We start from the raw sequence: 24,258 nt of genomic DNA, 5'->3' as shown, positions 1-24,258 counted from the left end.
GAATCTACTTCCAGTGCATTAGCCCTGAAATTCTCAGGTTCTGCCATGTTTGCAGCAGTATCAGATTGCAATACTCACACCTCTTTCCGATTGGTCTAGGTTGGAGTTCATCTGAATCAGGCAAAGCACCAATGAGAGGGGAACTTACAAGGAATGGAGCTTCCTCAAATGTTGAATGAAAGCAATACACAAGCGCTCAAGGCAAAGAATAAATTGCAGCACATGATAAACTGCATATCTGTTAGCACAAACAAGGTCTTATTTTTTTTTATTTTTTTTACATATTACATTGTTTAGATACAAATTCATTTAAAAGCCCATAAAGAAATGTTCAAATATTTATGCACATTTCTAATTGATTAAGTCAATGAATCGCCTTCTTTAATGTATTATTATACTAATGTGATCCCTTTAGCCATCACATGTAGATTCTTCAAAATGTCCCTTCTAGGTGAATTTGAATAGAAGGGATATAAAAATTTCAATGAAAAAAAAAAAGGTACATTTGACAAAAAAAATAATCCTATTTGTATCAAATATAAGCATAGCATAAAGATCTCTCCCCCCCCCCCCATTCATTCAAAATACATAAAATATCAGATGCGGGTAATAAACCTTTCTGTAGGAAGTGGATAAACCATAAACATTTACTCGCAAAGCATCTTAAAACCTACATACACTGCCTAGAATAATGGGAATCATACATGGTGAGATGATCAAAGATTGCAGATGTCAAAGTGGTCACTGCTACAGACTATTGTGATCAATTCAAAGTTCTAGAGTATGGACACGTTTCTATAGTTCCTTTATGAGTTTCCTACCCAGAAAACCAAAAGGAAATGCATCAACCTCCAGCAAAATAATCTTTATATAAATATATTTTTTTTTAAAGCACAAAACAAATGTATTTTTTTTCTGCAACAATATAAAAACAGTCCTTAATAAAAACAAAAGGTATGCAACAACGTTCTTGATCTGCTATGGGGTCTATAATGCAGGTCGCCTATAAATGGATGGGATTACACTTACTGGAACAGGCCCAACTTTACATGGATATTTAAAACATGTCACTCAGTCCACACAAAGCTCAGAAAAGAGACCCATGTGCACACTACGACGCACAAAAAGTTGAAAACGGCAGAAAATCCTCAAAGATTGTTACAAGAACAAAATGATCTTGTAAGTAGACTATTCCTTACATAGAAATGGCTGCTATTGTCAGTCCTACGTAGGATGTACAAACTGAGCGGAGCCAGCGTAGTCTGTCACTATATGCACTGATCACAACAATAAGAATTTTATAGCATTAAAAATGAACAAATCTGTGCCCAGAACTATAATCCCTGGCATCCAACACAGCGCAAGGGCTACTGAATAGAATAGCGTAATAGACAACAATTAGTGGACTAAAACTATGGAGTCAAGCAACTTTTAGATGATTATGAACTTGACTACCGGGTATATGTCAGACTTTTTTTTTTTGTCCAAAAAAAGAAGTCTAAAAAGTAAAAAATAAAATAAAAATCCCACTGCTGTTTACATATATAGGAAGTACAATGGATCTGTGATTGAAGTCACCAGGGTAGCACTGCTAACCAATGTCATGGCTCCTAACAGCTACAGGGTCATATTTCAGCATTTTTACTTTGAAATCTTATAAGCAGCACATCTGACCAGTTTTGCATGCTTTTCTCTAAAACATGGAGGCCATATTCTTCTCACCAGGCTCCCACCACAATACATCATCCCCCCCCCCCCCAAACTGAGCATCCCTCAAGTGGCACCTAATCCATGATTAATGCAATACCTAAAAATACAATGACATAAAAATAGAGAAAAAAATAAAAAATTGTCCAATGGAGCTTTATTCAAAGTCTATGGGACCATGCTGTGAGCAGGCACAAGGTATGCTGTCCCCTCATTGGGGGACACAGAAATCACTGGCATCATTGGAAGGTATTCACATGAGAACCCAAGGTAACTTGTCTGGTATGCCACAAAAGCATTCAGGAAGAGAGGAGAACTTGGTGAAGAAGATCCCTAACCCCATGTGGGAGCAACATCAGCAACACTCCATCTCCTTGCAGACACAGGAAGGCTACAGCCTCTGCACAAGCAGCAGAGGATGGTTACAGCAGGTGACATGTAGCAGGGGTAGAACTCTGAAGCAAGATGCTACTTTCTCCCCTTGCTCACATCAGCTCAGTCCTCCACTATTAAGAGCCCAGGCTGCAGCACAGCAGTGCAATGGCTGAGTGTTTCACAGCAGCAGGGGGGTGGGGGAGGCAAGAGCTTGCATTGCAAAGATAAGTTTTTTGGTTTTTTTTAAGCCTGGAGAAAAGTGACAAGGGAGATAATTTACATCACCTCCAAAACCACTTAAAAAGAAAAAACACACAAAAAACACTGCAAAGAAACTAAAAAAACAAACAAACAAAAAAAACACCAATAAAAACCCCACCAGAGATCCTCAGAGCTAACCAGCAAGCCAATACAGCAACTTGCTGGCCAGGTCAGGAACTTATAGAAAGTATGCCAAGAGAGTGAGAGGGGAAAAAAGCAAAAAAAAAAAAAAAAAAAAAGCAAATAAATATTTTTTTAAAAAAAGGAAAAATCTCCAATGACTCCTAAACTACATGGGATCACTCAGGACCCTGATCCATTCACAAAACCACCCACAGAGCCCGACTGGGGGGGTTCTAAATATTTTTGAGGATTTTTTATTTGGTTTATGCCTCTATTCTCCCTCCATTTTGGTTGTTTATGATACTGACAACAAGCTGTCCCAGTAACCCGTCCTCCACCCCCCCCCCTGCCAGAATCCAGGCACAAATCCACTTTCAAGGGGGGGGGGGGGGGGTTATGGGGCATCACTGAAATCAGCGTACCCCCCTCTTATTATACATGAAGGGGGGGGGAGGGGGGAGACAACTTTCCTGACCTTAGCTCCACATACCCACTTCCTTACAACAGCATGGAAATAACGCAAGAAGCCGTGGGATCTGGACTGAGACATCACAGGGGGCGGTGGGAGCCCCGGGGTTACTCTGGGGGGAGGTTTGGAGCCTTTGGGGTGAACGGGTGATTTTTGGTGATTTTTTTTTGCCCGGCTGCTCTCCCTCCCTCCTCTCCCCGCTCCCAGCTCTGCTCCTGTCACAATATTAAGTGAAAGAAAGAAAAACGAAAACTTCCCAGCAAACTTTTTTTTTTTTTTTTGCAAACTTTTGCTAAACGACATTGAATTGACTCCAACCCCCCCAAAAAAGTGCAAGGGACCCCAAAAAGCGACAGTGACGACCAGCCCTGAGCCCTATCTCCAGAGCAGCATGCCAGCTCTCATTAATTTATTTAGACATTGATTATAACAGATAAATAGGACTTTTCTTCAGAAACTTTCCCCTCTCGCCCCGGATTTTGCTCCCAATAAAGTCCCTGCACCAGAAGGAGAGGAGGGGGTGATTTCCAATAACTTTTTCTCCTCTCTCTCCCTCCCCCCCCTCCTCCTCCTTTCCTCGTCCCCCCCTTTCCCATAATTTAAATAACCCTGATTTTTTATGCTTCAGAGGTGGCTGCGCCAGTCCAAACCCCCTGCAAACTCACCGCTGGAGCCTTAACATCCTTCCTGCGGTCGATTTCCGGGGTTTAGGTGCCTTTCCGATTTTTTAATAATTTTTTTCCCATATTTTTGCCTGGACGCTGCGGGCCTGGAAATTGTTTGCTTTCCCCTCTCTCCAGCAGCCATTGTAGTGTATGCGCTGCGATGCAGCCCAACTTGCCCCGGGAGACGCGCCCACCGCTATCCCCTCCTCTTTCTCCGCCCGCGCCACGCCCCTTGGCTGCATGTCTTCAGAGCGTCCACCAATCCACTTTGCAGTGCTGTCACCGTCGGTGCCTTGGATTGGCTGACGCGGACGTCAGTCATCGGTGAGCGCTGTTTTGAGGCGGTGCTGAGGTGGAGAGAGAATGGGGGCGGCGCCTAAACTCATTGGACGCTGCTGCCGTCAGTCTAGGGTAGCGTGTTCGGGGATAGGGTGGCTGATATGTTAATACGTCATGGGCGGGGCTTAGTCAGCAGGTTAGTCTGTCCAACTACTTAAAGGTGTGCGAGGCTAGAAGTTGACGTATTTCGAATTGGACTTGTCCGGCTTGTGAGAGGGTGTAGTTGTCACCTTCCTGGCCGACGGTAGTGTCACCATTCTTGTCCTAGTGTCACGGCCGCTGGGAGGTGAGTGCGGACGCGCCTCTGCACGCTCCTCCACGACATGCACACAACATGACACCCGGCCGGACCATGTGTGCAGCCTGCCGCACATGTCTCCTTCAGTCACTCTGCTGCCCTTGCTGCCTGTGTCAGGGTCACGGCTCCTGGGTGTTGTGGCACTGATGGCTTGTCACTCAGGCGGTGACCTGTCACTGTTCACACGGCACAGGAGCTTTCTTCCACTGCTTGACCTTTGCCCTGCAGCCCAGTCATCAGGTGACTGCAGACACTGGGGTTGTATCTGCTGCCCCCAGTGCACGACAGTTGTGTGAACTGATACTGTGTTATCTTTACTGCTGGTTTCCACTTTGCAGGATCCTTGGGCAGAATTCCCACCATGTCGCCATAGTCTAGGACAGGAATGTTCAACGTGTGGCCCTCCAGCTGTTGCAAAACTACAACTCCCAGCATGCCCGGACAGCCGACAGGAGGGCATGATGAGAGTTGTAGTTTTACCACAGCTGGAGGGCCGCAGGTTGAGCATCCCAGGCCTAGGAGAACCAGAAATTGCGTTTTCCTTCTGCCGTCCCATAGGCACCTGTGTATTGGAGCTGCTGAGCACAGTGTAAAGAAGGGGCATTGGCTGTGATCACTCCTGGTAATGTGCCCCAGGTTTCTGTCTCTACAGGGGCATTGGCGTTCCCCATCTCTTGCTTTCTGTACACATACTTTTACATGTATGGCACCCACACGGTGCCATACCGGCTCCCAGAGAATGAATTGCTGCAGTCCATACATACCAGAAAAGGAATATATAATGATACAGAAGTAATAACGTGGTGTCCAAATATGAATATAAATCACATACTAAAGAAATAAGGACCCTTAAAACACAATACTTTCTATTTGGATAAAAAAATATCCCAAACCTAAATGTTAGGCTAACGCCAGTAAACACTGGGGTTAACCTAAGGCCTCATGTACACGACCGTTGTGTGTTTTGCGGTCCGAAAATTGCGGATCTGCAAAACACGGATGGCGTCCGTATGCGTTCCGCAATTTGCGGAATGGCACGGACAGCCATTGATATAACTGCCTATTCTTGTCTGCAAAACGGACAAGACTAGGACAGGTTATATTTTTTTTTTTGCGGACCACGGAACAGAGCAATGGGTCCACATCCAAGCTGCAAAAACTGCGGCTCAGATGCGGACCAAAACAAAGGTCGTGTGCATGAGGCCTAACATTTAGGTTTGGGATATTTTTTTTTTTAGCCAAATAGAAATAAAGTATTGTGTTTTAAGGGTCCTTATTTCTTTAGTATGTGACTTAAGTATATAGATTTATAAGGGTTTTCTGAGATTTTATTACTGATCGGTGGGGGTCCAACACCCGGGACCCTCGCCTATCAGCTGTTTGAGAAGGCAGCGGTGCTTACCGGAGCGCTGCAGCCTTCTCTCAGCTTTTCCTAGGCTGAATGATGACACGTTCATCAATCACGTGGCCTAGGCGCAGCTCTGTCCCATATAAGTGAATGTGGCTGACCTGCGATACCAACTCTATACAATGTGCTTGGCGAGCACGGAGAAGGCTGCGGCTCTCACACGAGTGCTGGTGCCGTCTCAAATAGCTGATCGACAGGGATCCCAGGTGTTGGTCCCCAACCGATCACTTACTGATGACCTATCCAGAGGATTATAAAATCTCGGAAAACCCTTTTTAAGGAAGGCCGTCACCTCTCATTAAAATGTTTTTTTTTTGTATTTTTTTGTATGTAGCTACTTGCATCCCCCATGTAATACCATTTCTGGAGCATCTATTTATATGACTCTATGTTGTGCCATTCTTCTTTTATTCCTGCTAGAAATGTATGGAAAAAGGTAACTGATGGGGTTGTGTCCCTGCACAGTCTCATACTAGCAGTACTGATTGTATAGCGTCAGACTGTGCAGGGACACCCCCCAGTTGGTAACAGCCATCTGTACCAATATTCATAAACCTCTAGCAAGAATAGTAGAAGAATGGCACAACATAGGTTCATTAGAACTGATTCTCCAGAATTATTATTACATGGGGGATGCAAGTAGTTTCCAAAACAGACATGTCAGGAGAGGCGACAGGTCCTCTTTAAAGAGGTTGTCCACCTTTTTATTAATGATAATCTATCTTTTGGATAGGTCATCAGCATCTGATCTGCAGGGTCCGAAACCCAGGACCCCTGCTGATCAGCTATTTGAGAAGGCAGCGGGGTTCGCAGTTGTGCCGTGGCCTTATTGCAGCTCCCCTGAGGCCAGTGACATCACGACTATAGGTCACGTGGCCTGGGTGTAACTCAGCCCCATTCACTTCATGGGGACCTTGCTGATGACCTATAGAAAGGACGGATCCTCAGTAAGAAAAAGGTGGACAACCCCTTTAATGCAGAAGTAGGCAACCTCTGGCACTCCATCTCTTGTGAAACTTCAACTCCCAGCATACATCATTTACTTCTCTGGAAGTTCTGAGAACAGTCAAGCAAGTATGCATGTAGGGAGTTGTAGTTTCACCACAATCGGAGTGTCATAGGTCGCTGTGTGAGAAATTGAAGCCACATAAATATGTGCAGCTGTATTAGAACTGTGATTTTTCAGAAGAGTTGTAGGTGAGTGTTGTGTTGTGCGTTTAGCCCAACCCTAAAACCCACAGGAGTTTTTTCAGTATCTATCATAAATGGGTGCCACTATTTGTGTGACTGCATTGTTGGGCAAGACTTGGCCAATGCGCCTTCTCTAGTGCACCTTCAGTCAGTTCAGCCAGAAAAATAAAGCACGGTACTCAAAAGCTTATTTTAAATACTCAGAATGTTTTCTGATGGGCAAGGGTTACTGGCCAGGCCTTGGGAGTCTTAGGACTCTTTTATGTTGGAATGGTTGTCTATGTAGCGCGTGGTTTGGTTGAGAGCTATTCTTGAGGGGCACCTCCATTCTGTACCATAGAGACATGTCCCACAAACTCCCCTCTATGACTTCTATATGCCCAAATTGAGCTTCTGTAAACGGGTTGACTTTGAGACAACCCTTTAACCCTAGTGTCCCACTTCAGGTCCAAGACGAGGTGGTTGAGGCACAGAATAGATTTCCAGAAAATGTTTTCTTTACTTTGTGATAGGCTCAAAGGAGTATGGTCCCCCTCAAAGCAGCGCAAATGCAACTTGGTTTGGGTTTAGAAAAGATTTACCTACTTTGGCCACTTTACCATGGTCAGTATTTGGTCAGTATTTTTCATTAGTATTTGTAAAGCCTCATTCACACGTCAGTGTTTCAGTGTTTATTTTTCAACTGTTCAGTGTCAGTGAAACATGGATCCTTCACGGACAGCTTCACGGATGCATCACTGACCAACTGCTCACGGATTTGAGCACGGACACGGATATGTGAATGAGGCTTAAGCCAAAACCTGGAGAGGAACCTACAGCGAAAATATATAATAATGAAAAGACTTTTGGCTTACAAATATCGATAAGCGCTCACTCTTTTTTTCCTTTAATGCTAAATTGACTGGCATAATCACATATGTGTACATGATTGGCATTAGGGGGGTGTATAATGAAATCCTCCTTTTTTTTTATATAGACGGATTCGAGGCGAAGACACATTAGTGCATCTTGGCCTATGGGTGAAGGAAGTCTATGTCTATTACTACATTTCCTGTAGCAGCCACTGCAGGGGAAATACCTGTCCAATCTGCTGTTTTTGGGGTGATCAGCAGCTTATGGGGTGATCTGCTGATGGCTCCAGTGGCTACATTTTAAAGGCGTTGTCCCTGTTTAGGCCACCCCTTTAATGTCTGGCTAGAAGTAAAATATTTGTACAAATCCCAACTTTATAAAAATGTCCCCTTCTCGTTCTTTATCAAGGTTATCACTGATGTTAAACTTGATTATTATTATATTTGATTATCTTTATATTTGGCCTCTCTGATCGGCATTATGCCTCATTCACACAGTCAGTGTTCGGTCGGTGATTTCCATCAGTGATTTTGAGCCAAAACCAGGTGCAGCTCTAACCACAGAACAGGTGTGCAGATCTTTCCCTTATACCTCATGTCTGGGTAGTCTACAGTCGTGGCCAAAAGTTTTGAGAATGACACAAATATTAGTTTTCACAATGTTTGCTGCTAAACTGCTTTTAGATCTTTGTTTCAGTTGTTTCTGTGATGTAGTGAAATATAATTACACGCACTTCATACGTTTCAAAGGCTTTTATCGACAATTACATGACATTTATGCAAAGAGTCAGTATTTGCAGTGTTGGCCCTTCTTTTTCAGGACCTCTGCAATTCGACTGGGCATGCTCTCAATCAACTTCTGGGCCAATTTCTGACTGATAGCAACCCATTCTTTCATAATCACTTCTTGGAGTTTGTCAGAATTAGTGGGTTTTTGTTTGTCCACCCGCCTCTTGAGGATTGACCACAAGTTCTCAATGGGATTAAGATCTGGGGAGTTTCCAGGCCATGGACCCAAAATGTCAACGTTTTGGTCCCCGAGCCACTTAGTTATCACTTTTGCCTTATGGCATGGTGCTCCATCGTGCTGGAAAATGCATTGTTCTTCACCAAACTGTTGTTGGATTGTTGGAAGAAGTTGCTGTTAGAGGGTGTTTTGGTACCATTCTTTATTCATGGATGTGTTTTTGGGCAAAATTGTGAGTGAGCCCACTCCCTTGGATGAGAAGCAACCCCACACATGAATGGTCTCAGGAGGCTTTACTGTTGGCATGACACAGGACTGATGGTAGCGCTCACCTTTTCTTCTCCGGACAAGCCTTTTTCCTGATGCCCCAAACAATCGGAAAGAGGCTTCATCGGAGAATATGACTTTGCCCCAGTCCTCAGCAGTCCATTCACCATATTTTCTGCAGAAGATCAATCTGTCCCTGATGTTTTTTTTTGAGAGAAGTGGCTTCTTTGCTGCCCTTCTTGACACCAGGGTATCTTCCAAAAGTCTTCGTCTCACTGTGTGTGCAGATGCGCTCACACCTGCCTGCTGCCATTCCTGAGCAAGCTGTGCACTGGTGGCACTCCGATCCCGCAGCTGAATCCTCTTTAGGAGACGATCCTGGCGCTTGCTGGACTTTCTTGGACGCCCTGAAGCCTTCTTAACAAGAATTGAACCTCTTTCCTTGAAGTTCTTGAAGATCCTATAAATTGTTGATTGAGGTGCAATCTTAGTAGCCACAATATCCTTGCCTGTGAAGCCATTTTTAAGCAACGCAATGATGGCTGCACACGTTCTTTGCAGGTCACCATGGTTAACAACGGAAGAACAATGATTTCAAGCATCACCCTCCTTTTAACAGGTCAAGTCTGCCATTTTAACCCAATCAGCCTGACATAATGATCTCCAGCCTTGTGCTCGTCAACATTCTCACCTGAGTTAACAAGACGATTACTGAAATGATCTCAGCAGGTCCTTTAATGACAGCAATGAAATGCAGTGGAAATTTTTTTTGGGGATTAAGTTAATTTTCATGGCAAAGAAAGACTATGCAATTCATCTGATCACTCTTCATAACATTCTAGAGTATATTCAAATTGCTATTATAAAAACTTAAGCAGCAACTTTTCCAATATTTATGTCATTCTCAAAACTTTTGGCCATGACTGTACACTCCTGGTTTTGGCTCACAGTCACAGATGGAAATCGCTGATCGAACACCGACTGTGTGAATGAGTCTTTGCAGGAATGCTTTTCAGTCTGCTACATATGTGCATTATACACACACATCAGACTTTGTTTTAATAATTCATTTAGAGAATATATAAGGATGTGTTCACGGAGAGGGGGGGGGGGGGGGGGGGAGGCTACACCATAATGTGAACCCAGCCTTACTCAATCACCTTTTTTACAAGTCCTAGGTTGTCTTCATGCCTTCCCCATTGAATCACAATGCTCTTGCCATCTGCACATGCATTGGGGGTGTTTCGGTGGCGGAGACATGATGATGTTTTGGTCACATGTCCCTCCATCAGCAGCCAAGCTATGGATGGCATCCCAGTCTAGACCTGACAGAAGCCGGGAAAAGCATGAAAACTGCCCTGAACGTCTAATAAAGATGAATAAATGCTTGGTATTGTTTCCTGGTATACAGCTGCCAACCACTTTAAACCCCAACATCCACACTCAAATGGAGCCTGAATGCCGTGATCTGTGGTATATTGCCATTCTCGCAATGAAGAATTTTCTTTTATTTTTATTTTTTCACCTGTTCTTGTGCCTGCCATTGAGTAAATGCTCCACAGCTCAAATACTTCCGCCTTCAGGACCCCTGTGAGTGAGAGATATAGGCTGAGGAATTTTGGTGTAAACTGAATATTTTCATATTTGTGTAGATTTCACCTTTAAAATGATGTCATTTTTATTTTATTTAATTTTGTGGGGTGTTTATTTCTTTAAAGGAGTTATCCCATGAAAGGTATAACTAACCAGAAATAGAGCATTTTAAATCAAGTATTATTGCAGTATACATGTAATAAAATATTGTGGTGAATTTATCATAGACCAGAGTTGTATGCCGGGACACACCTCTTCAAAATTAGGCATATCCTCCTGCAGTTCATGCATTGAAACTGAAATCTAGTGGATATTGTCGGGACATTGCATACAGTATCTATCTCTGGGGCTATATGCAAGGGACTATTTTCTATGTATGAGCTAATTGCAGTGCATCCTGGGAGATGCAGGTACTTTGAGCTTCTGCCTACCCGCAGAAAGGACAGAAAGTCCTCAAAATAAGTAGATTGAGTAAAATAAAAAACAAACATTAAAATTTGTGGGATAATACCATATAATAAAACTTTATAGATATTGATGTGATGACTGAAAGTGTGATTTTATATTTGTTTTATATGTTCCAGTTCTTAAACAAGATGCCCCCACAAAGGAAGATGAGAGATGTTGATATCAATCCATGTTTAGAGGTTGGTTGATTACATGTGCAATGTTGAGATCCTTGTAGATGCTTTATGCTGGGACTTCCACATAGTAGTAGTACATTATCGATTATTGCATTTACCCTAAATTTCATTAATCTCATTTTGTATCTGTTATGCTTTTGGCCTGTGCCCACCACTCTACTGCTCCCTCGGGCTGCCATAGGTTCTGCGTCACTTACCTTTCTCTGTCTATTGCTTACTTGGTGGTCCATGTCTGCGTGACCTCCTCTGCTCATCAGCATCCCACACCGCTTGTCCTCCTGCAGGCTGCAGCCTGCTTCTTTCTACCATGTCCTCCTGCACTACCCTTAGTGTGCACTCTCTCCCGGCTCTTAAAGGACCAGTGCACACATCCTAGTTTGCTTCAGCCATTTATTTACTGCAGCTTCCTAGGGGAGGGTGCCTGAGCATTAGATTGTCTACCGTGCTAATACCAAGTTAAGGTGTTCTGTTTCCCCGTGTACTGACCTCTGCCTGTCTATCTATTCTGACCCTCCGCTGCTTGACCTGACCATAGCATGTTCACCATATTGACCTGTTGCTGTCTGTCCTGACCTTGGACTAGTTTTGTGGATTCGCATGTACTCTGCCTGCCCTAACCTCAGTCTTCGAGTATTGCCTGATCCCTTTGTGCTTTGCAGTGGGTCTGCTGCCAACCATGCTGAGACTGTTCCAAGAGGTAGCTTCCAGGATAACAACCTTAGGTCTAGCCCAACGTCAAACCGCTTGGTTGGCAGAATGGTTCCACACCCACTGCCCGTAACAGTATCCTCTAACTTTACAGACTTTTCTGTTCAGTAGGATTGCATGTAAGAAAATAGAGATTAGATAATAGAAGCAATATCTGATTAAGGCCTTATGCACACGACCGTTGTTCTGGTCCGCATCCGAGCCGCAGTTTTTGCGGCTCGGGTGCGGACCCATTCACGTTAATGGGGCCGCAGAAAATGCGGACAGCACTCCGCGTGCTGTCCGCATCCGTTGCTCCGTTCCGTGGCCCCGCAAAAATAATATAACATGTCCTATTCTTGTCCGTTTTGCGGACAAGAATAGGCATTTCTACAATGGGCCGCCTGTTCCGTTCCGCAAATTGCGGAAGGCACACGGGCGGCTTCCGTGTTTTGCAAATCAGCAATTTGCAGACCGAAAAAAACTGAACGGTCATGTGCATGAGGCCTAAGTGTGCAGTGAAATTTGTATAATCTGTTTTCTGAAAAATCCACTTTTTTACATTTTTTTTACTGACTATTTAGGCTAGGGCTACACGACGACAGTAAGTCACACAACTACACTGGAACATATGTTGCACAACAATTTTGATAATGATAGTTTATGGTGCCACCATGCGACATGCTGCGACGCAACAGTCACAGAAAAATCCATCTTGGATAGATTTTTTGCTACTGTTGTGTCGCAGTTGCAGCATGTCGCAGTGCGACACCATAGACTATCATTATAAAAATTGTTGCGTGACATTGGTGCGACAAAATGTCACGCGACACATTTTGTCTTGTAACCCTAGCCTTAATCCCCAATATCTTATTTTCTGGCCCAATGGATGCCTGATTAAAGAAATGTTAGGGGACTGCCACACAGTAAGATTTCCTCTCAGACGTCACCAGTATCGAAATAAAAAAATAAAAATAAAATGTATTTGTCTTATAATACTCTCTCTCCTTTTATGATCCACTCTTGATTTTAGCCTCCAAAATATCAGGAAACCAGACCATATGGCTGGACCCGTATTGTATTAGGAAAATTCAGATCCGAGGTAGTTAATGGTGTTGGATACAATAGAAGGTGTCCTATTTAGTTACTGAATGGCCTTAACATTTTCTATGTGCAAAGATAAAAGCGCTGTCCAGATAAATAAATAAAATGTCCCTTTCCCCTATATGGAGCTGCAGGTCGTGCTTGCACTGGCATATCTCTCATAGTACCATAACGAATGATTGGAGATAATGGAGTGCAACCAGCCACATCTTTCATATGGGGGAACGGGACCACCTATCTTGGGACTGGCAGGGGTCTCAGTGGTCATACCTCCACCGAACAGATACTTATGCATACTAATATACTTCAGTTATCCAAGGTGCCTCGATCTGGAGATATCTGTTCTGGTCCTGGTCCCGGTTCCGACACCTTTCCTGGCATGTGCTCGGCAGAGGATAGCATTTCCTTTGTTGTCTTGTCATCAGTGCTCTATGTGAAGAGTAACAGCTAAGCCAACTCTGTCATATGTCACATCCAATGACTAAACCAAGAATGGGACTGTCTTAGCCACTGAGCCAGCAGTCCTGCGATTAGCTCAAGTCAGAAGTGAAGGTCCCAAGCCCAGATTGAATATCTTCGGATCAGGGCACCTTGAATAACTGAAGCATATTCTTGAGTGTTATAACTGGCTATTTTAGCACATGATGTAAAGATAATTTTTTTTTAAACTGGACAACCCCTTTAACTATCTGAAATGACCCATATACATCATGGCTAAGAATATTATTTCCATTTTCTCTTAAAGGAAAGTGATGCTGCAGCAAAATGCTTGGATGTCAACAACTACCAAAGAGACATGTGTGCTTTATATTTTCACAGATATAAACAGTGCAGAAAGTTTTGGGTAAGTTCAGCTCTTTCAACGGTAATAGAAATGTGAATGAATAACATGTAGAAACTCTGAATCCAATAAACAGTATATGAATAAGTGATGAAAATTTGACCATCAGAAGTGTCGTATTTAGATACCCATAGATGGTGCTTGCCTGATTTGCCGCTGTTTTTTATCTCGTTAACTTTGCCAAAATGTCATAAAAACATAACAGCAATTACAGGCCGCTTAGATGTTAGAAAATGGTGCCAGGGATCTGTTATATTTTAGTTGGTGTTTTCTCAATGGAGAGCCCTGCACATATTAGAGGTCACTACTAGTGTTGAGCGAACTTCAGTTTTCAAGTTTGGTGTACAACATTCGGGGTATTTAAGGTTTCTGTTATAGATTCCGCTACCACGGACCATAACTTATGGTCTGTAGTACAGATTCTATAATGGAATTCTTAGATAACCCCAACCCGAACCTTGTACGCCGAACTTGAAAATAGAAGTTCGCTCATCCCTAGTCACTACTAGTGTGCAACCACCTCCACCACAAGCCACCTTGAAGAAACCTGCCACTCAATCTGTTATGGCCAATATATGTCGAGCCACAATTGTTCTCACTCACAGGCTAATATCCCTGAATTTAAGGCCGACCTTCCTTAGAAAGTTCTTTAAAGCTCCGTGGTTCCATTCATTAACTGTGGCCAAATCTTTGATCCTACTTTACGCCCAGTAAAGTAGGATCAAAGATTTGGCCACAGTTAAGATTTGGCCACCATTTCTCCATCACCTGGTTGCGGAATATAGCTCAGATGTCCCGGTTAGAGCTCTTCCTCCTGGAGTTACACTCCTACTCCAAGTATGAAGCAGTTTGGAAATTATGCTACAGTTTTTACGATAACACAACCTCCCTTTTTGGCTATCTGCATGGAAATATAGCAATGTGAAAAAAGCAGCACTGTAATGGCTGCCAAAGTTCACAAATCTCGATGTAAAATCTTCACACTAAGGCTACATGCCTTATGTATTTTGCCGTCCGCAAATACGGACGACGTCTGAGTGACATCCGTGTTGAATCCGTTTTTTTTGCGGATCCATTGTAACAATGCCTATCCTTGTCCGCAAAATGGGCAAGAATAGGACATGCTCTATATTTTTTGCGGGGCCACGGAACGGAAATCCACAGCACTCCAAAATGATGAAAAGTATTAAAAAATATATATTGTATTTACCCGTATTAACAAACGCAACGCTTCAGTCCTATCACAGGACCTTTTTCAAGCAATTATAAGACTGACATGTGCTTCATTATATGAAGTGCATACGTTATGACATCAGAAAATGCTAATACATGTGTAAGACATGGGGACATATGTATGTGATACTATACTATACAGATTTTTGGGGTGTGTAAGGTAAATTTATGCTTTTTCGACTCTGCTTGTGAGACTCCACGAATGAGGACCTGCAATCATAATAGACATGTAACATAAATTAACTGGTTCCCGACCAGCAACGAAAATCAACATTATGAATGGGTGCTACATCCCACTCTCTGCCATCCATTTTTCTCATGCTAAGTTTGCAGGTGCTGTCAGTACACCTATGAGATCAGTGGCAGGATCTGGGCTGTACTTCAAACATAACCCTGCTTCTGCTGCAAGGAATCTGTCACTAGCATATTTGCATTTTTTTTTTTTTTTTTTTAATAAATCCATGTGTAATAAAGTACCTTATTTCCATATGTCTTGTTCTTTGTGTCTTGTCATTTCTTTAAAAAAACGCTTTTTATGATATGCAAATGAAGCTGTAAGGAGCCCAGAGGGGCGTTATTCTTTGTCCACGGAGCCCAGGAACGCCCCTCTGAAGTGCCGTGCCCGCCTAAATTTGAAAACTAAGAACTCCTCCAAGATCGCCTAAATTGCCTCCCAGAGGCGAGGCTAAGTGCTTCCCCCCCCCCCCTCCTCAGCGCAAACACCCCCGATCCTCCTCTCGCCTGCATCCGAAATCCTGCGCAGGCGCAGTGCCGGCGATTGCCTGCGCGATGATAAGACGACTGAGGGCAACAGCTTCAACAGCGTCACTGGGCATGCGCCGATCCCAGTGACGTGTTCGCTGTTTCCTCAGCCAGCTGATAGGTGTTGCCCTCAGTCGTCTTATCAGCACTGCGCCTGCGTGGGATTTCGGATGCGGGCGAGAGGAGGATTGGGGGTGTTTGCCGCAGAGAGCGGCGCTGAGGAGGGGGGGCGGAACACTTAGCCTCGCCTCTGGGAGGCGATTTAGGCAATCTTGGAGGAGTTCTTAGTCATCAAATTTAGGCGGGCACGGCACTTCAGAGGGGCGTTCCTGGGCACCGTGGACAAAGAATAACGCCCCTCTGGGTTCCTAACAGCTTCATTTGCATATCATAAAAAGTGTTTTTTTGAAGAAATGACAAGACACAGAATAAAAAGAACAAGACATATGGAAATAAGGTACTTTATTACACATGGATTCATAAAAAAATGTTTTTGCTAATATGCTAGTGACAGATTCCCTTTAAGCACTCCAGCTGTTGTGAAACTACAGTTCCCAGCATGCTCCATTCCTTTCTATAAGAGTTCTGAGAAATGCAGAGCAACTATGCATGCTGGGAGTTGTCGTTTTACAACAGCTGGAGTGTCAGAGGTTGCCTACCCCTGCCTTAAATGCTGCAATCAGTAGTGACCACATCATTCCATCCAAGTGGTTTAAGGAAGGCGTTTTGTCTCTCCACAGCTCCCCTACCCCTCGCACGCACGGACATGATACCAGGGTGCCAAGGGGTTGTCATGGCAGATGTAGGCATAACAGTGGCCTCCGGGTCTGCCATTCTGACTAGGTGTCATGGCTACATGGTTTTGAAAAATACACCAGATTTATTATTATTATGGTTTTTGGTGAAACATAATGTTGTGAAGTAAGCCAAGCTTTAAGCTGGTCTAAGGAATAGAACTGTGTGATAGATTTGGTGCATCCTCTGACTGGCTCCTCTTAGTTTGCGCTGCCTTAATATTATATAGCATTAATAAGTCTGACTCCGTGCTTAAAAAGATAAAACAACATTGTATACAAAATGTGCATCAAACCCCAGTGCGTTGCAGGGTAGAGATGAGGAAATATTTAGTGCATTTTTTTTCCATACTGTCTGAGCTCGCCATCTTCACACTATCTTGTTCTAACTTCAGTACAAACATCCCTCCTGCCCTGCCAATCAATATGGAGAGTGCAGCAGTTGCAGAGAAAGCTGAGCCTCTAGGTGTAACGGCAATGCCCCCGTTGCTCCTAGATGCTCATTTGCATATATTAAAACATCCTTTTTCTCCAGCAATGCGGGCACATATGAACATGGGACCAACACAGAGGCCTTCAGCTGCCAAGTGCACATGTAGCAGGTCGGCCAGGTGAAAATCCGCTGACAGATGCCCTTTAAGCCCACCTGTATTACAGGGAGGTGAATACAGCCTAAAGCTTCATTTATAATTGTGTATTTTACCATCAGTACAGTATTTTTAGGCCAAAACCAGAAGTGTCATTTAAGCAGAGAAAAGGTATAATGAAAGGGCTTGCATCTTTGCCATGTTTTAGACTTACTCCTGATTTTTGGGTTACAAATACTGATGTAAATTACTGACTATGCAAATGTGAAGAGGCCGGAGGCTTAGGTGATAGTACATTTATACTTGTTGAGAGTGTTAATCTCTAACTTCTTTTATTCCAGCAAACAATCATGTTGAAAAGAAGAGCAGATGGCGTGAATCCTGCAATGCCCACTGCTGAAGAAAGAAAGCACATACTGGCGTCCTTCGAAAATCTTCCCTACTGAAGGACCTTTCCTACATGCTTGTATTTTATCCTGTTTTATTTAATAAATTCCTTGTATGAGGAAAGGTGTAACATGTGTATTAAAGGCACAATATGCAATGTGGTGATTTCTATATATATATATATATATATACTTTACATTCTAGACAAGCTTGAATACTTCTACCTGGGCTATAAGAAGAGTTTATGTTGTGTTAGTTTTACTAAGTGCTGCATTTACATGATGATTTTGTTTTCACATTGATTGGGATCAAGGATTGTGAAAATCCTGAAATATGAATGAGCATGATGCTCTGATAACCAGTCTGTTCCACAAATTCATTAGATCACAGATGTCGCTGTTGGTGGTTTGATATAACCAGTATAAGCAGCATGGAAGACCACCACTGTAATGACCTGTCAGGAGCTCCAGATGATTCTGGCTGAATTTATACATATGTGTATATTCACACAATCTGTATACAGGGGAATATATTATCAATATAAAAAACAGCTTAATTATTTTAGTGAGAGTCAAATGTCACTAGACATTTGAATCTTTGAGATTGATCTATGATGGACAAACACTTACAGTAAAAATATATCACTTAAAGCCACCGACAAACTGTTCATAACTGGTAATCACGACAAAATAAATGCCACAATTGGTATAAACAGTTATACCTAATACCTGCCATTACTAACTACTATAATAAATTAACTGAGAGGGATTGTAATTTTAATTCACATCATTTAGGGCACCATATTTTATTATATCTAAAAAAGACCTGTTTTAGTTTAATAGGTGAAAAAAACGGGGTTTATATAATGTTTAGCTATTGGTTTTTTTTTTTCAGATATGTTTATTTTTGATGCCACAGAATTTTTTTTTATGGCTTATCAGGGCCTGCTTATAGTCTGTTTCCACTGGAGACACATAGATGTACATAGGAACTTAGGCCTTGTTCACACTTCAGTGAATCACAGGTGTGTGCTGTCCGTGTTCTCCATGAACAGCACACGTACCCATCGATTTTTAACGTGTTCACACATGGCTTGTGAAAAACCACTGACACAACATAGATGGCTTCTGTGTTCTGTCAGTGGGTTTCCATGGAACATTGGCAGGAGATGCTCTGGAAATGTATTTTCAGCTGAGCAGTGTATGTGGAATACGGATGACATGCAGATTCTTCATGGACGTCTTCATGAGTGGAACACGGATAGATTTTTTCCACGGATGTCAAATAGACAAGGCAATGTGAACGAGGCCTTAGTTCGATAACGTGCACATTTTCTAGGTCATAACCTGTTAAACTTGTGCAGCAGTAAGGAGAAAGCAGGTATGGTGCTAAACTGGAAGATGCTTAGAATAGTTGAGCATGAACCTCTTTCTTTAAGGCTACTTTCACACCGGCGTTTTGGCTTTCCGTTTGTGAGATCCGTTCAGGGCTCTCACAAGCGGTCCAATACAGATCAGTTTTGCCCTAATGCATTCTGAATGGAAAAGGATCCGCTCAGAAAGCATCAGTTTGCCTCCAATCAGTCTCCATTCTGCTCTGGAGGCGGACACCAAAACCCTACCTGCAGCGTTTTGCTGTCCGCTTGATGAAACTGAGCTAAACAGATCCGTCCTGGCACACAATGTAAGTCAATGGGACGGATCCGTTTTCACTAACACAATATGGCACGTCTTGGCTATGTTACAGATAATACAAACCGATCCGTTCATGACTGATGCATGCGGTTGCATTATTGTAACGGATCCGTGTTTGGATCCATGATGGATCCCCCAAAACAAGAGTGTGAAAGTAGCCTAATCTGTTTGTAAAACTGCAGTGAAAAGTGGTCCTGACTTAGGCTACTTTCACACTTGCGTTCGGGGCTCCGCTTGTGAGTTCCGTTTGAAGGCTCTCACAAGCGGCCCCGAACGCATCCGTACTGCCCTAATGCATTCTGAGTGGATCCGGATCCGCTCATAATGCATCAGTCTGGCACCGTTTGTCCTCAGCTTGCAGCGTTCGGGTGTCCGACTGGCCGTGCGGAGGCAAACGGATCCGTCCAGACTTACAATGTAAGTCAATGGGGACGGATCTGTTTGAAGTTGATACAATATGGCTTAATTTTCAAACGGATCCGTCCCCCATTGACTTTCAATGTAAGTCAGAAAGGATCCGTTTGCATTATGATGAACAAAAAAAAAAAAATATATATATATTTTTTCTTTTCATGGTAATGCAAACGGATCCGTTCTGAACGGATCTAAGCGTTTGTATTATAGGTGCGGATCCGTCTGTGCAGATACCAGATGGATCCGCACCTAAACGCAGGTGTGAAAGTAGCCTTATTGCTTAGACACGATTTATACACATTTATGATGTGACTTAAATTTTTTTTGCACAAATCAAAAACAGTTGCTCCTTTACTCCTTCTTAGGCAAATCACAACCAGTTTTTACAAGACAAGTATTTTACTCAGATGGATCAACCCTACCAAGCAGTATGCTTGGTATATTATGGTTAATCCTGCTGACAGGTGCTCTTTTTAAAGGGGTTAGGCCAGGTTCACACTTCAGCTATTTGGTCAGTTATTTCCATCAGTGATTGTGAGCCAAAACCAGATGCAGGTCAATTCTGTGTGAATTCAGCCTTATCTGACTATTTGTAACTGCTGACCTATCCTCTGGATAGGTAATCAGCATCTGATCGGTGGGGTCTGACCCCCAGGATGCCTGCCAGTCAGCTGTTTGAGAAGGCCCTGTGCTCCTGTAAGCATCGCGGCCTTCTCGCTGCTTACCCTAGGCCAGTGATGTCATGACCATCGGTCATATAGCCTAGATGCAGCTCAGCTGATCGGTGGGGTCCTGGGTGTCAGAGCCCAACCGATCAGATGCTGATAGCCTATCCAGAAGATAGGTCATCAGTTATTACTAGTCGGATAACCCCTTTTTTTTTCTAAAACTAGAAAACCTTTTTAAGTATGACAACAATGGGAAACTAAGGGTCTGTTAACACAACATTTTTTGACACTTTCTCACGTGTTTTGTGTACCAAAAAGCCTCCCATTCATTAATGGGAGGCAGAAATAGCTTTTTTTTCCATGCTGAAAAAAATAGCATGGAAAACCGAAGCAGCATCTTGGCAGGGAATTTGCACTGAATTTCCTATTCAGTGAAGGGGTAACTGAACAAAATGTGCCAAAAACTGCCCCAAAACCGAGTGCGAGTGTGTTTTCTAAATCCATTGTGTGAACATACCCTAAAACTGTAGGCATTAGGCTACTTTCACACTAGCGTTAATATTTTCCAGTATTGAGAGCATTCCGTTTTGTCCCCATTTATTGTCAATGAGGAAAAAACATAACTGACCAGAACGGAATGCTCCAAAATGCATTCTGTTCCGTTTGGTTGCGTTCTCGTTTCAATACTTTTTATTGGGTTTTTCAGTAGTACATAATACAATCAATCTTGACTGTAAGTACAGTACCTGAGCCATGTCAGATATTTCGCACAAAATGTGTACATCTGTTACAGATAGTGTATCGGTATATAATATTACAACAGTTTAACAAAATATAACGAGCCAGATTTTCTTTTTATACCAGGTTTCAGTCTTGAAAAATACATTCGGACATGTGGAGCAACAGACACAATCATTTTAGTGTACTTGAGTGAGTGTAGGTGAGCCTTCCGATCCATCCGTGCTCTTAAGCCACAAACACCATGTAAGATGTAGAGATTTGAATGACACGATGGAGGGGTTTAATGCTCTTTCATGTTGATATGTAGTTGAGAGTTGAGATAGTAGATAGCGCTTCTTCTACTGACTATTTGTTCCTTCCAGTGTCTGGTGATTACCAGTTTAGATATTACTAGTATTTTACAGCATATTATTCTATCTTTCTGTGGGATATCATCCAAATCGAGAAATAGCAAGGCTCTATGTGCAGACTTATGCAGTGGAAAGTTCAAAATGGAGGTGAGAATTTGGAAAATGTCATCCCAATATGTCCTTAAATAGGGACAGGACCATAAAATATGTGTCAAAGTTCCTATCTGGCCACATTGTCTCCAGCACGTTGGCGATGTTGCAGGATATATTTTGTGTAGCCTATCAGGAGTCATGTACCACCTTAGAAAGGTTTGCATTGCTGCTTCATAGCGTGAGCTACAGTTACATGCTAAATTACCTGTGTGTAGAGCAGATACCCATTTTTCCTTCTCGTTTCAAAGGTGTGCTCCAACTCCTTTTCCCATTGTAAATATGGTCTAGTTTTACAGAAGGTGTTATGGGAGTCAATTAAGCCGCATGCGTATCTCATAATCTTGTTCTTATGTCGGAGGATAGGCAATATTTGTGGTTGCCCTGCACTGATTCCTTGATATTTATCATTGAGAAAGTGTCTTATTCTCAGGTATTTATAGAAGTCTGCATTTGGTATAGAGTAGGTTTCTCTCAATTGTTCAAAGGTAAGTATTGTCCCTTCAAAAAGTAACTGGGAGACTTGTGTAATTCCTTTTTCAACCCAGCTCAAGAGGTTCAAATCCTGAACCTGAATGTTCAAGAATTGTAAAGGTACCGTTTCCCATGATAATTGGGATTCTCCTGAGGTTTTCAGGTGGAAATCTCTTCAACACTGTAGAGTAGCATGTGTTAGTGGAGAGGCATTTTTTATCTGGTGTAGTTTCTTTTTATACTCAAAGGTAAGAGCCTGGGGAGAGGTGGGGAAAACTAGGCTGTTTTCTATTTGGGTCCAATTTGTAATTGTTCCCTGCTTCCATTTAAATACCATCTCAATTTGTGTCGCTATGTAATATGCATTAACATTAGGTAATCCTATACCTCCAGCCAATTTATGTCTAGTAAGTAGAATATGCTATCCTAGGTTTTTGGCCCGCCCAGATAAATTGTGAGATGCAGTGTTGGATGTCCGTGGAAAATCTGTCCGGGACCTGTATGGGTACCGTACGGAATAGGTATAGTAATTTAGGCAATAGTGACATCTTAAAGGCTGTGATTCTCCCTGTCCAAGATATTTCAGATTTAGTCAAGATGCTTCTTCTCTGATAGTTGATAGCATAGGGAGATAATTTTGTCTATATAATTGGCCAAGTGTATTTGTACCAAGATATCTAATCTGTCTGCCAATCTAATGGAAAGTGGGTTTTCAGGTATTCTATGGAGGAGGGACACTGGCATGGCCTGTGATTTCGTTGTACTGAGCTTGTACAGAGATATTTTCCCAAATTATCGAATCCACTCCAGTGCTTTAGCCAGAGAATTCACGGGATCTGACTGTCAATATCATATCATCAGCATATAAGGAAATGGTGTGATTTTTTTTCCCCTATTTGTTTACGTTTTACTTCCGCATCTGCTCTAAGAAGAGCTGCTAAGGGTTCCATACACATTATGAGTATTAGTGGGGAAAGGGGGCAACCCTGGCAAGTGCCATTAGTGATATTAAAACTGTCTGACAACGTTCCATTTGTTAGCACCTTAGCTGAGGGGGCCCGAGTATAAAGCCTTTATGGCCTGTAATATACTACCCTTGAGGCCAAATCGTTCCAGGACCGAGAAGGCATAGGACCATCCAATGCGGTGAAACGCCTTCTCGGTGTCCAAGGATACAAACAAGGCTGGCAATTTATGGAGATTAACATAATGCAGTATATTTATCACTCTTCTGGTATTATCAAGATAGCCTGTTTTTAATGAAACCCACTTGATCTTCATGAGTTAGGATAGGGGCTAGTCTATTGGCTATTTTGGCATACATTTCTAAATCAGTGTTAAGGAGTGATATAGGGTCGAAGTTTTTGGGTCTGTCCGGGTTTTTACAAGGTTTGGGTAGTGTAACGATCAAGGCTTCCTGTTTTTCTCTTGGTAATGAACCCTCAACCATAGCTTTTTGACATATTTGCTGCAGGGCAGGAGATAGAATATACATGTATGTCTTATAATATTATCCCAGAAGGCCATTTGGTCCTAGGGATTTGTTGGCAGGGAGGGCTCGTACGGCTACTGTGATCTCTGTTAAGGAGATGTCTGTGTTTAATTCCTCTAGTTGCACTTTGGTGAGAGATGGGAGATTGGCTTTTTGCAAAAATGCTTGAATGTCAGATGGAGAGGGTAGTGAAGTAAGGGGGTCAGATTGCAAATTATATAACAATGCATAATATCGTTGGAATTGGCCCACTATTTTGGTTGGGTGTGTGATTTTTGCTGAGTTAGTTGGGTCAAGGAGGTAAGGTATGCAAGATTTCAGCATTTGCGTTTTTAGTCGCATTGCCAACAGTTTGCCTGCCTTATTATTCTGTGAGTAGTATCTCGCTTTAGTATAGAACAAATGTTTATTGTACTCTGCTAGTAAGTGATCCCTTAGCTGGATTCGGAGAGTATGGAGCTGTGTTTTATGTGACTGAGTTTGAGAAGTTTTGTTCTGGGATTAAATTCTTTGTAGATCTTGAAGTAGGGATTGCATTTTTTGGGTCCTTTGTTTTTTTCACTACATGGCTGAGTTTTAGAATTGAGCCTCTGATAACCACTTTATGAGCATTTCAAAGGCAGGAAGGGTTATTAACGGAGCCTGTATTCAGGTCAAAATATGTTTTTATGTCTTGTTCAATAGTTTGTTTATGGATTGGGTGGGAGAAAATATGTAAATTA

The 24,258-nt window shown here is 42.6% G+C and overlaps 2 protein-coding genes across 2 annotated transcripts in view; one reads left to right on the top strand and one right to left on the bottom strand.

The window, feature by feature from the left end:
* The window catches only part of PLAG1 (PLAG1 zinc finger), a 41,292-nt gene extending 37,566 nt beyond the window's left edge, over nt 1-3,726 (bottom strand). Inside the window, exon 1 of the mRNA XM_044293597.1 lies at nt 3,601-3,726. The gene's annotated coding sequence lies outside the window, so the exon portion shown is untranslated. The remainder of the gene's footprint in view (nt 1-3,600) is intronic.
* A 363-nt stretch (nt 3,727-4,089) lies between these two features.
* Nucleotides 4,090-17,710, top strand: CHCHD7 (coiled-coil-helix-coiled-coil-helix domain containing 7). Its single transcript, XM_044293607.1, has 4 exons — nt 4,090-4,225; nt 11,099-11,161; nt 13,695-13,793; nt 17,508-17,710. Exons 2-4 carry the CDS (start codon nt 11,111-11,113, stop codon nt 17,610-17,612), a joined length of 255 nt encoding a protein of 84 aa, XP_044149542.1. The 5' UTR covers nt 4,090-4,225; nt 11,099-11,110; the 3' UTR covers nt 17,613-17,710.
* The last annotated feature ends 6,548 nt before the right edge of the window (nt 17,711-24,258 follow it).

Source organism: Bufo gargarizans, chromosome 5 (assembly GCF_014858855.1).
Source record: "Bufo gargarizans isolate SCDJY-AF-19 chromosome 5, ASM1485885v1, whole genome shotgun sequence".
Taxonomy (NCBI): Eukaryota; Metazoa; Chordata; class Amphibia; order Anura; family Bufonidae; genus Bufo; species Bufo gargarizans.
Note: the sequence above shows the minus strand (reverse complement) of the source record. Positions and strands in the feature narration are given on the sequence as shown.